General features: G+C 37.2%; 1 protein-coding gene across 1 annotated transcript in view; it reads left to right on the forward strand.

The window, feature by feature from the left end:
• Window positions 1-15,477: 15,477 nt before the first annotated feature.
• Window positions 15,478-15,594, forward strand: part of PHF14 (PHD finger protein 14) — a 147,262-nt gene continuing 147,145 nt past the window's right edge. The window contains exon 1 of the mRNA XM_088533441.1: window positions 15,478-15,592. Within this exon, the coding sequence (XP_088389567.1) occupies window positions 15,478-15,592 (115 nt within the window). The remainder of the gene's footprint in view (window positions 15,593-15,594) is intronic.

Genomic DNA, 15,594 nt, shown 5'->3' on the forward strand with positions numbered 1-15,594 from the left:
AGCGCGGCAGCCGTTAGGGCGTGGGGCGCCGCCAACGGCCGGAGCGGGGTGGGGGCTCCGCGCCGCGCTGCCCGCTCCGGGGCTGCCTCGTTACCGGCGCCGGGGCTAACAGTGAGGGTAGGCTGAAGGTGAGGAAATCAGGGTTTCGGTGTGCAGGAAAGGAAGTTCAGCCTAAAACTGCCAACCTAGGTAGCCAACACGAGTTGTCCCTCTAGACTCAAGTGCACCAGTGTGAAGTGCATTGTACTAAGAAATGTTGAGTTTTAAAAATTGGCTTACATGTGGTACAACTATTTCTTATTTATTTTCTGAAAAGCTTCAGGCTGCTCTCTGGAGTTAATAAAGAAGTTACAGTTTTACTTATCCATCTTTACATGTATTTCTGTATGTAGCTACATATTTGTATAGAAATGCTCGCTAACAGACTTTCTTTCTCCACTTACCTCTGATCCACTTCTTGCTTTGGACTAAGGAAAAAGTTGGCCTTGACAAAGAGGTTTACAGTAAGATGTGACATGTTGTGTGCACTGTCATTAGAAAATTGATTTTTCTGTAGAGGTGGCATCAGTACCGGTACACTACCAAACCAAGACAAAGAGGGTTCCTTTGGGGTTAAAAGCAGAATAAATTGGTCTTCAAATTATTGCTAATGGTTTGCGTGAATGTACATGAAAGTTAAAAAGTTTACATAGCTGCATGAAATGGCAGAGAATAAGTGTATTTAAACAAACGGCTGTCATTTATTTCACTTGCTGGTTCCACAGTTTGGTTAATGCATCGTTTCAAGAGTTGTCCTTGTCACAACAAATTCAAAAAGACATATGGATCCTTGTTTATTGTCCCTTAATTCAGTCTCTTCCTGTTTGCTAGACCAGTTTCATTTGGTTAATGGATCACCATGGGCAAGACAAAAATGTTGACAGTGAACCCTATTCAGGAACTTTGTCATCGCTGGGTGGCTGCAGATTGCGGCTCAGCCTCCTGCTACCAGAACAATTATAACAGTGTTTCGTTTGGAGCAATGCAGCCATGTGGCTCGTTTGCATTTGTTTCAGAATTGAGAAATAGAAAGCAACATGGTTGTGCTCCAAGACTTTGTTAACCAGTTAAGTAGACATTATGAAATTGGGACAGAATTTTCCTTTTTTCTTTTTCCCAAGTGAAAAGACCTACTAGGTTTCTACTAGGGATGTCTTGGTCATGTCCTTTTAGGAAATATATATATTTTTAATATACTTTCCTTATTTTTTTTACAGTGATACATGCTTTTTGCTGTTTTTTTCATGCTTTTATGCATTTTAATAGAGGTGGAGTACCTGCTCAATTTGCAAAATGTCCTATGCATTTTATGGGCTTTCATAAATTTTAAGCATTGTGTACATCAGCTTTTAGTGCCTGGGCGTGTAGAGCTTAGCTTGGCTCCTTCATTGTTCATGCACATGGTTTGTTATTCATGTTACTTGGACTTTTTTATATGATGATAAATTTTACAAATAATAAAAAAGTAAAATATGAAAACAAGCAGTAAAACGAATTTTTATTATAATCTTAAAAATCGTAACTTAATGTCCTTAACGTACAATCAGTGCAAGCATTGCTTAAAATGTAATCTCTCATTTGCTTTGTCAGTGAAATTCTGACTATAAAATCAATTTGCTACATGGGACTTGCTATTTTGGTGATGGATCTCGGTTCCTAGAAATACTTATTTAATTTATGGCATTTAGTCGTTAGTTTATAGTAATGCTGTCATTATATTGATCTTCTTTGAAGACTAATAATTTTCTATTATTTCCCACTATACATCCATTTCCTTACAGACAATAAACGCTAAATAAAGATACTGAATTTTACTGCCGTTTTAACTATCGCATAGCTACTCAATCTGAAAGTAAACACATTTATTTCTTCTTAAAGTTTTATGTGTTCTGCCTAACAGTTAAATTTATGATGCTTTAGTTGGACTAGTCACTTTTTTTTTAGTCTGAGTAAAGTTATTTTTGTGTAGGTTTGTGCTTTTTATAAATAAATGAATCCATAAATCCTTCCTCTGTTTTGGCAAGGTTTTGCGATGAACCAGGCTGTTAAGAACTAATGGGCTAGATTTGCAGTAATGCTCAGCACTGCTGAAAATCAAGTTCTTAGGTTATTCTGTTGTCTTACCATTTTTTTTCCTCTTTTCTTTTGTTCTCCTGTGCAGCCTCACCTCATGCTTTCTGCCTCTCACTTCTTTGCTTACTCTGTCTTGTTCTAATCCTTAGACTCATTTGAGCTTTTGGTTTCAGAAACTTTTCCACAGGCTCTCTCTTCCTTTTCTGCAGCCTTCCTGTTTATACAGCCTTTCATTCCTAAATTTTTCAAAATCATTATGAATCATATATCTACAGATATTGGGTAAACAACAGATATTGGATAAAACAGCATTTTAATTGTGCTTGTTTTTATACTAAAAGCAATATATTTTCAGTGTCAAGTGTAAACGTGCCTGATCTCCTGATAAATAAGAATATGAAGTCATAATAAAATCAGAGATTATTTGAAGAATTGCATTCTTTCATCTTAACAGAATCAGTGGATGTAAAAAAATCAAGAAAAACATAGTTTTATCACTTTTGAAATTATCATATATTTTAATTGGATGAAAATGGAACAGAAAGACAGATGTGGAAATGTTCTGTTGTTCACAGATCAAGCAGCTAAAATCATTGTGAATTGTCTGGTGTCATCAAGGACAGTTTTTCTGCTATGAGGAAAATGTATTAATTGAGGATTAGACATACCAGTCTGGGTAAAAAATGCACCGACTCCTATAATGTGTTTCTAGCAGAGGAAGATTCCAGGGGAACCAATTTGATTTTAAAACTTTGGAATAATCTTTAAATACATACCCAGACTTAAATGGAACAAGTATTTAGATTTTAAAGGTTTTTCTTAGTTTGTGTTTTTTTTTTTTTTAATATTGTTTCTATTGGTATGTCTGGTCCTTCTGCTGTAGGTCCCCCTGCTCCTTTCTCTGCAGTGAGCTGGGGTAGCAGCAGAGCAGGGTTCGTATTCACACCCTGCTGCTCCCATTTGGAGTAGTCTGTTTAAATCTCTCTTGGAGGGTGATTTGAATTTGGTTCTAACACTGGGAACTTGAGGTTCTGTTCTTTTCTTGCATTCCTGATCTGAGGCATAAACGTCTGGTAAATTTGTGATAAAATCTTTTTTATCCCAGTTCTTCAAAAAAAGTGCAGAAATGCCAATATTTTACAGTTAAATAAAATGATACATTTACAAAGAAAAAACTTTAAATAAAATTATGTATAAAATTTAAGAGGAAACTCTGAAGAAAGGAAAACAGATACTGTAAAATCAGAATACTAATAAAACCAAAACTTGATGGCAATAAGAGCTAAAAACAAACAATACTGACACATAATGGTGCATAAATATTGAGCCTATTTCTTTTCTGCACTATGTCTCCCTGAAGGATAGGATGATCAAGGTTTTTATAAGTAACCTGTGGATTTTGTCCCCGAATATGCCCTGGAACAGGCTGCCCAGAGAGGCTGTGGAGTCTCCTTTTCTTTAGATCTTCCAAACTCGCCTGAATGCCACCCTGTGCCCCGTGCTCTGGGTGTTCCTGCTGGGGCAGGGGTTTGGACTAGATGATCTCTAGAGGTCCCTTCCAACCTTAACCATTCTGTGATTCTGTAAATATATTTTTTACAATATCCAAATTTCTTAGCAGCCAGTAACACTGGTGAAATTGCATTAAAAATGTCAAGGAAAATTATTTATCCATACAAAGTATAAAATGATGTATACAAAGTATAAAAAGAAAAGTCCTTAAAGGGCATTGCCTACATAAAAATGCTCCTATCCATTCCTTGCATGGAAAACCTATTAAAATATATATTTCATAGGGACCAGATGGCTATCTCAGATGTTCATAATGCAATATTGAGCTGTTTTACCTGACAGTTAACAGATTAAAATCTGTCTCATTTCAGTATAAAAGAAAGTCCTTACTTTTTTTTTTTTCCTTTTTTCCCTCTGGTCAGAGATTTTTTGGAGCAATGTAGGCTGACATGGGCAATAATCTCAGATAACAGACTGCATAGAAGCAACTAAGTTAAAGTAAAACTACAGAAAGGGTTCTCAGCAAAAAAAAATTACAAACACACACATATATTTATAGATATATATAAAGACTTGAATACTTATGAATGGCGGAAAAACGGAAATAGAAATGTAAAACCATAATAGTAACTTCCCAAATGGATGAAAATATCCAGGTTTTAAACATCAGAATTTATCAATGAAATTTTTAATCAATGACTACTAGGAAAAAAAAAAAAGAGAATGACTTGGGAAAAGTAGAACCACTAAAAATCAAATGTTTATAAGAAACTGTGTTGTGAATCCTGCTTTAGGTTCTGTCAAAAGAGCAGATAAAACAGTAGATCTTTGGCAATTATTTTTAAATTTATTTTTAAACTTTATAATCTGACTCAAATTAGGATGCAGAAGCATAATACAGTGATAATTATGATCTATTCAGTGTATAGTATATCGTATAGAATTTAAAAGCCACAAAACTTGCACTGTACCAAAGACTTAGAGGTGACTAGAAGAGCACAGGAAATCATTGGCATTTCCCCTCTAAGACTGCTGACTCAGTGCCCTTTTGCAGATAATGTCCTTGCTATAATTGCATCCAAAGAGAGTCTTTCCCTGTGGCTGCCCTTACATCTAATTTGAAATACCATCTCCAATACTGAACTCCAGAAATAAAAGTTAAAGTCCTAATAGCAAGTCAAAATCGTCACTAGACATGTAAAGACTAGAACTTTGCTATTAACTAGGCACTACTTCAACCACCTGATGACTTGTTGCAGACATTTTAAAAGTGCTTCTGGCTCTAGCACCTGTAATTCCCCCCATAATTGAGGCTTTTAGTCCTTCATCCTAATGGTCTTAACCTTCCTACAGAATGACATAGCATCCTAAAAAGGATGCCTTTTATTTTCTGGTATGGAGTAAGGAGGAACATATTTGAGTGGTGCTTTCTGGACCTTTTTTTTTTTTTTTTTTTTTCTTCCCCTCTAAGTTTTTATTATTCGCTTGTGAGGAAATAGTTGGTCCTTACAAGTTCTCTATTCTGATGGTCCAAACTGAATCAGCTTTTGATTATAGCTTTCTGTTTGCTTATAGTTGTACCGAGATCCAAGCCAAAAGCTTTTTATGCTGGGAATTTACATTGACTTAGGTCACAAATTTCCAGGGCTGACGTGACAGTGAAGTGCAGGCTGCCAAGGAAATGACTATACTTCATTTGCTATCACGCATTTACAAAAGCCTGATCAGAGTTTGTCCTCTGCATGAAGCTGTTCTGTAATGGAAAGGAGTAGTTTGTTATTGAGTGTCCTTCCTAGGATGTGCTCTTACTTAGGAGAAACTGATGTGGCTGCCACTGCAGTGACTCACGCAGTCTGGGGATAGAATAAGCTGCTTTACAAGCACCTTCTAAACTATGAAAATACCCCAAAAATGTATAATTGACTGTACAACAGCTGTAGGGAATGATATATAAGACCTCACGTTTACTATGTTTTCCAAACATTAAAGAGAACAATATAATGTTGACAAAGAAGCATGAAAACAGCCTGTTTGCAAAGTATTGTTCTTACTGCTGTGCCATTATCTGCACAAGCTGTGTCAACAAAGGATTATGCAGTTAGAAAAGTATAAATAGATTTTGGATTCTAATTTATTTTTCTGTAGTTTTTCTTTAAAGGAGAGTGTCAGTCTTCTAATAGAAACACAATTTATAGAAATAATAATGTTTCTGAATCTAATAGTTTAAATGAGCCAAAACTTGCTCCCATTTAAGCCAGTGATAGAGCCTATAGAGAACAGCATTAGGCATCATTCTGATCAAGCTGTTTTCCACTGACCTAGGTTGAAGAAAAATTGTCTTTCACTAACAACGAGTCTTGTGCTTTCACTTTCTCCATGAGAAAGGTAAAGGGGGATTCTTGCTGCTTATGATCAGCAAGTCAGATACTGCCAGATGGGAAGCAAGAATGCTATTTAAGCAGTTTCCAGAGAAAACATTATTTGCCACTGTTTCTGCCTCAGTTTTCAGAGGAAGGTAAATGTTTGCAGAGTAGTAAGGCTTACTGAGTAGAAATCGCTAGCAAATGTTTTGCTGATAGTTTACCTATCCAGTATGTTTTAGGCTTTGCAGCAAGAAGGGACTCTCTAATCCAGCTGCTAATATTAGATGAGAGAACTATTATTTATTTAGGAATACTTGAATTAGGAGACAGATCCCCACAGACAGATAACAGAGCAATCTAGAAAGAATGAATGTAGAGTGTGTTTTGATTGTGTTTCAGTAAATGACATACTATGGGAGTAATTAATTTCACAAAACTTTAGACATGCAAAATTTAGGGGTTTAGTTTAATCAAGGATACCCTCTGAAATCAGTAGAAAGACAGGCAGCCCCAGAGGCAATTTATCCCAACCTGGAGTTTCAGGAGGTTTTAGTCCAAAATCACTCAGGACACCAACTCATGCACAGGGAAAGACCTCAGCTACATTCCAGAAGTTCTTGGAGAAAGCTCAGGCTTTTGTTGCCCCTCAGAGCACAGCCGGGAGACCTGCAGTGTGCATGGACCTGGCAAGCCCTGATCAGCTTCTTCAGGACTTCATATTACCGGTTTCTTGGTGGTGTCGCACGGTTCATACTGTGCAAAAGGCTTCAGACTGTGTCTTGGGGTTCCTCCTCTGCAGGGGCAGATCATTTTTGTAAGCAGCCTGATTTTGTATGCAACTGCATTTGTAACTGAGGACACACTCGGTATCTTGGCAGTATTTAAAAACACTTCTTGGCTTGGCCACCTGAAATACAATTTAGACATAAGCTAAATCTCTATGGGAAGGCATAATGCCAGGTTGTTATAAAGAAGCAACTATATCTTCAAGCCATCACCTCCTCGCAGTTAAAATATCTCCAAATAGCACATTCAGTTAAGTCCTCCGTACTGGGTGCAGCTAATTTCCAAATTAGTGGAAAGCTGAGAACTTGAATTCAAGCCCCAGCTTGCCTCCTTTCTGGGATGGGGCAGTGGGAGAAATATACTGTGTTCAGTCCACTTAGGAAGGAGATTGTCCCTGTTTCAGCCTGGATGCATATTAAAGTGCTACATTGTGCGGAAATTTCCCCACCATGAATTTTGAGAAAACCAATGCAGCAATTTAGTGTAACGACATTTTAGTAACACTTCTATAAATTTATCTGTACTAGTACAAAACTCAGGGTTCTATTTCTAAGCACATAAAGTATCCAGACATCTGTCTTCAGTAAGGCACAAAAGCTTCATTATAAAGAGCGTGAACATAATTGCTTTGGCAACTCTTTAGTTTTACTAGTGCTTTTGGGAAACTTCTGTTAAAAACTTACTGTGTTGTTTACAACTTCTCAGGAGTGTTTATTTTTTGCCTTATTTCCATACTATCCTTTCTTTAAATATGGCTTAATTTAAAAGTTGGGAATTGTATTACTGTGTTCATGGAGGAAGGATAAAGATATGTTTTAATATGCGACTGAGTCCATTGTCCTTCTTTGTCTGAAAGATTCACATTGTGTTATTGCATCGAGTATATACCTCTGAAAAGACTTCTGAGCCAGAATTTTTTATTTCATTTGAATAGCAAGTTCAAATGAAAAAAAAAGTGAAAATGTGAAAAAAGTGAAAAAAAGTGAAAGTGAAAGTGAAAAAAAGAAGTGAAAATGTTGTGAGTGGAAAAACTACCGAATATTTAGATTTTTTTTTTGCATGTACCATGACATGAGCAACTTTCTTTGAGAATGAGCAGAACATACAAGCTAGCAAACTAATTTAAAATGGATTTTCATAAAGTACTTTCATTTTTTTTCTGTAAAATGCTGTTTTGATCTTACTTTGCACAAGCAACTACATTAAAGACAACATATTTTTCTGGTTTTTGGTTGCTGCTTCAGAACATCTTTGTTCCAAAAAGTTGATTCCATGAGACCTCCTTTCTTTTACTAAATTTATTTGTCTGACTAACTTGTCTGCCTGTTTCCATTGTGATGTTTCCATTGATGCTGTCTCTGCCCTTCTTTTTCTCTTGCTTGGGACTTGCCTCTTAAGAAACCCTTCTTCCATACTGACATCTGTCATCCCTTTTTACTGAGACATGATCAAAACATTAAAACTTGTCTGAAAGATCCATATAGCAAATACCCATAGTATTTTTAAGGTGTTGAAGCACTCAGTGCTCTTGACTTTTGTCCATGGAATGCAAAACAAATATGGATGAACTTAGTAACTTAAAAAATTGGTATCTTCAACTATTTAAAATGCTGAATGTCTAAAAAGTAAAACCCATGACAAAAATAAGTCTCAATTTCCATACAAATCATGTGCAGAAGCCATCCTAGAGATTGGCTAATTTTTTTAAAAGTAAAATAAAAGAATATCTGTCTTCTTAAACTTGTATTCAGTGTATTTGCCTGTAGGGTAAAATCAACTTTGGTTAAAACTTGATCAAATCAAATCATGATTCACATGATTTACATTCAGAAAACTCCAATGCAATGAGCTATAAAAGAAGCAATCCTCTAAAGAAACAATTGTGGCCAGGGCAAATTTTTGATTTTTGCCTCTCTCTCTCTTTCCTCTCCCTTTTGGTCTGAAGAAAAATAAAGAACATTACTTTCAAGGTCAATAGCTCTTTTAAATCTATCTAGTAGTATCATGATTCATGACAGCGTGGCATTTGAGAGAGAGAGAGGAGTCATTTAAGAGGCTCCAGAAAAGACTGTATTGTAGAGCCACCTTCAGTCACAAATAAATAGCCGTGAGAATACAGACAGTTATAATTTTATTACATAGAACAGCAAAGGATATGTGGAGTGATTAGGGCCACAGTCACACAATCATTTTAACCCACAGTAAGTCCAAGGTGTTCCTCAGAGGGATAGTTTCATGCGTTCTTTGTCCTTGGCTTCTCATGTGCCAGGCCCGCTGTAGGTGAGGCTGTAGGAGAAAGACAAAGCAGAACGTTAGCTTTCATCTGCTTCAGTGCCAGCTCGTGCTGATGCGAGCGTAGAGGATGTGACTTGAGAAGCACCCAGGAGCAGCAGTGGGTGCAGCGGGACTCTGGTGTTCTCTACAGGCCCAGCCGCATTGACCACGCAGCCACAGCCCAAGTGTGTTGCACCCAGTATGGGCAGGTGAGCCTGCTCTTCTCCCACCCCTGTGCTGTGCCTGAGCTGGATCGGTCAGCTTTGGAGCACCTGGTTTTTGTTTGTTTGTTTGCTTGTTTGTTTTTTGTTTTGTAGGGTGTCTTTCTATCAGATCAGGAAACTAATCTGGCGTGCTGTGTAGCTGCCTCAATACAAAATGTGATGCAGCTATTGAGATTTAATGTGAAATCTGTAGCCCACCATCACTGTGACTAGGGAGGCATCATTATGGTTGAACATTATGTTCTCATTTAAAAAAAAAGTCAGTGTAAATTAAAATTATTTTTCTTTTTTTTTTTTTTTTTTTACAGAGTTTCCTGGATTTGGAAAACATTTAAAGCATTGTGAAATTTGATTCCATTTTTCTTTTTGATGAGAAAAATCCCAATAGCCTCATGCTTGCTTTTTATCTCCTTTCAGAATGCCATTCCTTCTTAATCTCAGGGATGATATCAACTAAGAGCTCCCTTGCTATTTTCTAAAAAATAGGATATTTCCTGTTAAATAAGCTAAATAAAAGGATTATTGCTATTTTGCCTATCATTGTTATAAGATAATATGCCTAATTAATCTGCATAAGCATAAAAAAGATCATTGCTTTAGGATAATATTTAATATAAATTTGTTCATAGAAGATAGATTGATGTTTTCTAGCTAGAAGTCTTGCCCATGTTTGGAACTGGAGTTGTTCCAGTCTCTTGAGGATCTCTGGTCAATGAACCATGTCAACGACTGTAGATTCCCTCTTCACTCACTACTAAACCTCCCAAACTGAGAACTTATGTAGCCCAAAGCTATGCCCTGAATAGTATAGAATGAAATAAAATGGGCCTTTCTCTTTTCCGTATGGAACAGGCTATGTCTCTAAAAATTTGGTTCAGCAACACAGCACTGTGGGGAATCAATGGCTTCCTTTTCAGAAATCCTGCAGCTGCAATATTTCATCCCAGTTCTCAAGAAATAATTGAAATTGAGACTGACCTGTAAGATAAAATTAGCATTATTATTTCTTAAATATTTATGCATTGAATAATTTTTACAGTACTACATTACACAATTAGGCAGATATTTTTGAAGGTCTGACTTTAATAGGGAAAGTGCTGGAGAGTGCACTACCTAACACTAAGAAAGGTGAAATCTTTCCCCGACTTAGGAAATCAGTTCAACCTGTACTAGTTTTCAGAAACCTGCGTGTCCTTGACAAGCAATTGGCAGTAGAGGCCATTAAGACTGGCCTCTTAATCTGTTAGTCTGTTTTCTACACAGCCACAGAAGGAGATCAGATCTCTCAGTTGTTGCTGCACTTTCCAGGCAGGTTGCCAGCGTTTTTGCTGTATGCTAACAGCAGCATACCTTAACAAAGATGAGTCGTGTTGAATGTTTTTTTTGTTTTATTAAATAACAAGCAAAAACTTTGTCTCAATGGAGTGAAACTCTAGCATAACTGGATAATTTTTCCTGTGCAATAAATTAGATCTTAAATCAGCTCACATTCTTAAAATACACTTTTCAACAAAAGCCTGCATAATTTGGTAAACACGGATTAAAACCAAATTACTTTTTCTGAAATCTGTGATGATAATAAAGGCGTATTTTGTATCATCTTTGGTACACACTGTGCTAATCAGTGAGATAATAAATATCAGAAAAAGAAACAAATGGATTCTTAAATGTCACAATTATTTAACAGACAATATTAAAAGCACAAAGACTGCATTTTAGCAATTACTTCCTCTCTTTCTGTTTTTTTTAATTTTATTATAATTTTTCTTGCCAGACCAGCTCAACTTCTTTTGTGTACAGATAATAACTAGAAAGGATTTAAAAGGATGTGATAGCTCTATAGAACTGTCTTTAGTAGAATGTATTTTATAGCAACTCAGGAAGATTTTGTCAGCCTAGCTGAAGGTTGTTTTCTCCTCAGTAAGACTAAAACTATATTATTTTGGAAAAGCTTTCTGTGAGAAGGGTCATCGACACTCAAATTTAAAGTAATTATTCTTGTAAAGTTCATATTTTTTTTTAATTCAAGACTTTAGAATACTTTCCATTAATAACAGGTCTGTGTTTATTAAGCTTGTTGTGGCAGATGTCCTTCAAATCTCAGATTTTTTTTTCTGAAAAACAACTGAATGATTTTGTGGAAAGTGTCTGGAAAATGTGCATCTGTCAGTGACATTAAAAGCTTGAATCAGAGTCCACTAGTCAGTGGGAATCATAGTCTTCTGTTCACATTTTTCATATCTTGTTAAGAGAGAGTGGGGTTTGATTATTAAAAAGGAATTGAATTACTTTCTTTTCTTGGACTGCACACCTTTTTTTTCCTGGCTGTGAGGAAGAGGAGGGTAGTATTGGTGGAAGAATCTGTCACTGGGTCAAGAAATGGCTCAATCTGGCTTGGTGACCAAAAGAGGCCCGTGCAGTGACTACCCATTAAGGAACCTGGGTAGGGTCCTAAGAAAGGCAACTGGTTGTGGTGTCCATGAGTACTAATGACCATGGGAAGGGCATTCAGGTAAACAAGAAGGAAGCTGAAGACCAAGATTTCCAAGATTGCCAGTATTATGCAAAATGCTTTCTGCATCCCACAGGACCATGAGAAGAGCTGGAAGGCAGAGCCTTGATTGGCTGGCATGAGAAAGAATGCAAAATCATCTTGAACGAAGAACAGTTTTAGAATAAAATGAGTATTTTAGCTGAAATTCATCTGAATGATCAGGGCACCAATAAGTGTGTCAGGGAGCAGCAAGAAGGAGCTGCTCCACATGGGGAGGAGAGTGAGGAGCTAATGGTGAAGGCTGGGCAAGCAGGGCAGCATCCTCACCAACAGCCCACAGCGCCACAGCAGCCAAACGAGAAGAGAAGGGCAGGTTAGTGGTAACCAGGGCCAGCCAGCGGCCTGAGCATTGCCAGCCATGGACATCACGATGAGGCAGCTCCACGGTGAAGCCAGGAAGTCAAGTCAACAGGTCAGCATCGGTGATATACAAGACCAAGTACAAACATGCCTGATAGTTCAAGGGAGGACCACGGTGAGGGCCTGAGCTTAAATGCAGATCCTGAGAGCTCCTCAGGAGAGCAAGGCTTCCTCCAGCACCTTCTTGCCCAGCTGTTTCCTCCAAATCCTATCCAGAGTCACAGGAGACATCACCCTGGTCTTGTGCCCTGGTCTTGGGCACAGGCTGCCAAATCCCTCTTGGAGGGTGAAGCGGTTGCAGAGCTTGCTGTGCATTCTGGACCCTGCCAAAGCATCTTGCTTTCTCAGCCTAGGTGATTTTTAAGATTGACACTTAAAATCTAGAAAGTTATAATGGAGGGTTTAATCTGGAGACTGGGAGAGAGCTCACAAGTGCACAAAAACAGTTCTAAAATGATGATGCTGCTGGAAAGGAAAACTTGGAAGTTCTGTATCTTCAAGTGAAAGATAAAAAGATGTGAATGGTCCAATGGGAAATGGAAAATTAACTGATTGTTATTTCAATGAGGTCACAAGATGGGAACAAAAGCGAGGTGCATGTGCTTATGGACAAATGCTAACGATTTAAGAAATAGGATGGAGAAATGGGAATGTCTTCCCTCACATAAAATAATAATAATAATAATAATAATAAAAAGACATACCAGACCTATGGGAAGCTTGGTGGGAAGAAGACAAGATTGTATTAAGACAGAAAGTATACATAGAAATCGCATAAGCTGTGCCCAGGCCGAAGTTAAAGTAGACATTAAAGAAATTAGTACTAACTCATTTTAAAAAACATACCACTTCACTGAGTACCTTAGAATCTGTATGGATTTCTTCCAATCGGACACTATACTATAAGGCCTCTATTAACAACCACTGAGAAAGGATGGACAACGCTGACTGCAATATTCTGAGAAAATATTCTGAGAAATGAAGGCAGCAAGGCAGGAAATACAGTTGTATGAGAGACTTCAATTACCCCCATTCAGAGTGGATGAATGTCATATTGAGATGTAAAGCAGAGATGAAAGTGTTAGCATTATAAATGTCTCTTTCATGGAGTAAGTGGTTAGTGAGCTTGCATTAGAAAATACAAACCTTGAATTTGTACTGAATGATGAGCAGGACCTAATTAAAGACATTTTCGAAATTCCTACAAAGGCAACAAAATTCAAAATATCCACCCTGGTTCTGCTCTTCTTCAAAAGGGACATATAGAAATGAGAAAGCTTCTAATAAGATGTGTGAAAGGGATAGTGTAAGGAATTTAATTCTCATAGGCATATAAGCTTCTGGAGAACACTGTACTGGTATCCCAGCACCAGTGCTTCCCACCTATGGAAATGACAGGGAAAAGATAAAAGGAGGTTGGAACCACTAGACAGCAAAGTAAGGGAGATCATTAAAAGCAAGAAGGAAACCCTTGAAAGGGCTGAAACTGCATTCAAAACAAGAAAATACAAAGGAACCCATGCCCTAGCAGATTAAATGTAAAAATATGATTCCTTAGGCAGAATGGGGAATTTAGGATCAACTAGATAAAGGAATCAAAATTAGTACTAAATCATTTATCCAACACAGCAAGAACAAGCAACATGTTAGAGAGTCTACAGGGCAAGTTGCCATAAAACGTGTATTTAGACAGGGAAATGAATCTTTTGCATCAGTATTCACCATGGAATAGAAATAAAGAGAGTCTCATACTAGAATGCTGTTTTGTGGGGAGAGAGGACTCAGCACAGGATCTGTATGAATTAGAATTTATTGCTGAATCAGCTATAGATAAAATATTAAGAAAAAAAAGAGAAAACACTATGATAAATTACAAAGAAACCAATGCTGTCATATGGGATTCACCCCGTAAGTGCAGGGAACAAGTCATTCATCCCATACACCCCAAGGAAAAAAAAATCTTAAAGGACAGGAATGGAGGACAAATCAGAAAACTGAATAAATGCATTATTTACCCACACTTTTACTACTGTCTTCTCATTATGGCAAGGTCTGGAAAAAGTTCAAATAAGGAAAAGAGGGTGATCAGAGACACTTCAGAGCTTCCCTATCAGGAGTGACTGAGTAGGTTGAGATTCTTCAGCCTGAGGAAGAGATGCACTTTTAAGAGAGGATAGGAGAAGACAGGAACCAGGTTCAAAACAAATCTCTTTTTTATCCTTAAGGTGGCAGATCTGTGGAATCTGTACCAAGCAATGTTGAAAAAGCTCTGCGTGGGTAACAGCAAACTGGACAAGTTCTTAGAAGAAACATTCGTAGAAGAAAGACCCACTAGAGGCCACTAAATGGACAAACTGCATCAGGATCAAGAAATTTGCACAACTGAAAATAACTGGAAGCTTGAAAATCTGTGTAAACATCATACTTGTTTATTCTGCTCCTGCTTTTCTCTGGCTGCCCACTTAGCTTAGATGGGTCCTTAAAACGAACCAGTACAACACCTCTACGCTCTCATGCTTTAATAGTTCTCATTAATCATTCTTATTAATATTATTTAAAGTTATTTATTATTATCCTTATTTGTTCATACTGTGGCCCAAATTATATATACTTTACAAGGAGAATAAACTTCTCTGATGAGTTTGCAATCTAAAGGTCACAGGATAACAATTGTTAATATTTCTTATACAGCTTTTCTGTCTAGGAACTTAAATCATGATGCAAAATTCTGCTACACTGGGAATAAATTATATACAGAAAAATGACACAAACATAGAAATATTAAGCCTGCCCCAAAGAAATCAGAAATATGAGCATAAAAGAAGAAACAAAAGCATATAGATACGACAGGGATGTACTAGTAAACCACAAAACAATATGAGAGACAGTGTCCATTGAACATTACAACATTTGGGGCAGCATGGTAAAGGGGTATTTTAAGAGAAAAAAAACATATTTTTGCAGATGTTTATATGAAACCTTTTAAGTGTGAAGGATGCCTGGAAAATAAAAGAGTTTGTCTGAAAATTTAACAGAGAACAGAAGGCTAATGCACTGTGTGGCAGAAATTTGTATGGCAAATGTCATCTGCCATAAGAAATGGCACATGCAAGAAAGAGTTATCTATGAAGAGTCTTAAAATCAAAACCAAGTAATTTTTGACTGATGCATCAAAGGAGAATTCACCAGAGGAATAAAAATGGAAAAAGGACCATGGTGTAAGCTGGGAAAAATAATTCAAAATAGATATGGTTACATCACTATAGTGTTTTCTTAAACTAGTGAAAGCAACATGGATGTAAATGAGAAGAGGGATGAGCCTTCAGAATCCTCTGTGCTTTGTATGGGCGTGGGTGACACGGTGTCACGGAGCATGCAGAAAAGGGAAGCAGAGAGCCGAGGCAAGGGT

This window comes from Tinamus guttatus, unplaced genomic scaffold, assembly GCF_059628265.1.
Source record: "Tinamus guttatus ecotype Peru unplaced genomic scaffold, ASM5962826v1 Tinamus_guttatus_pri_ptg000503l, whole genome shotgun sequence".
Lineage (NCBI taxonomy): Eukaryota > Metazoa > Chordata > Aves > Tinamiformes > Tinamidae > Tinamus > Tinamus guttatus.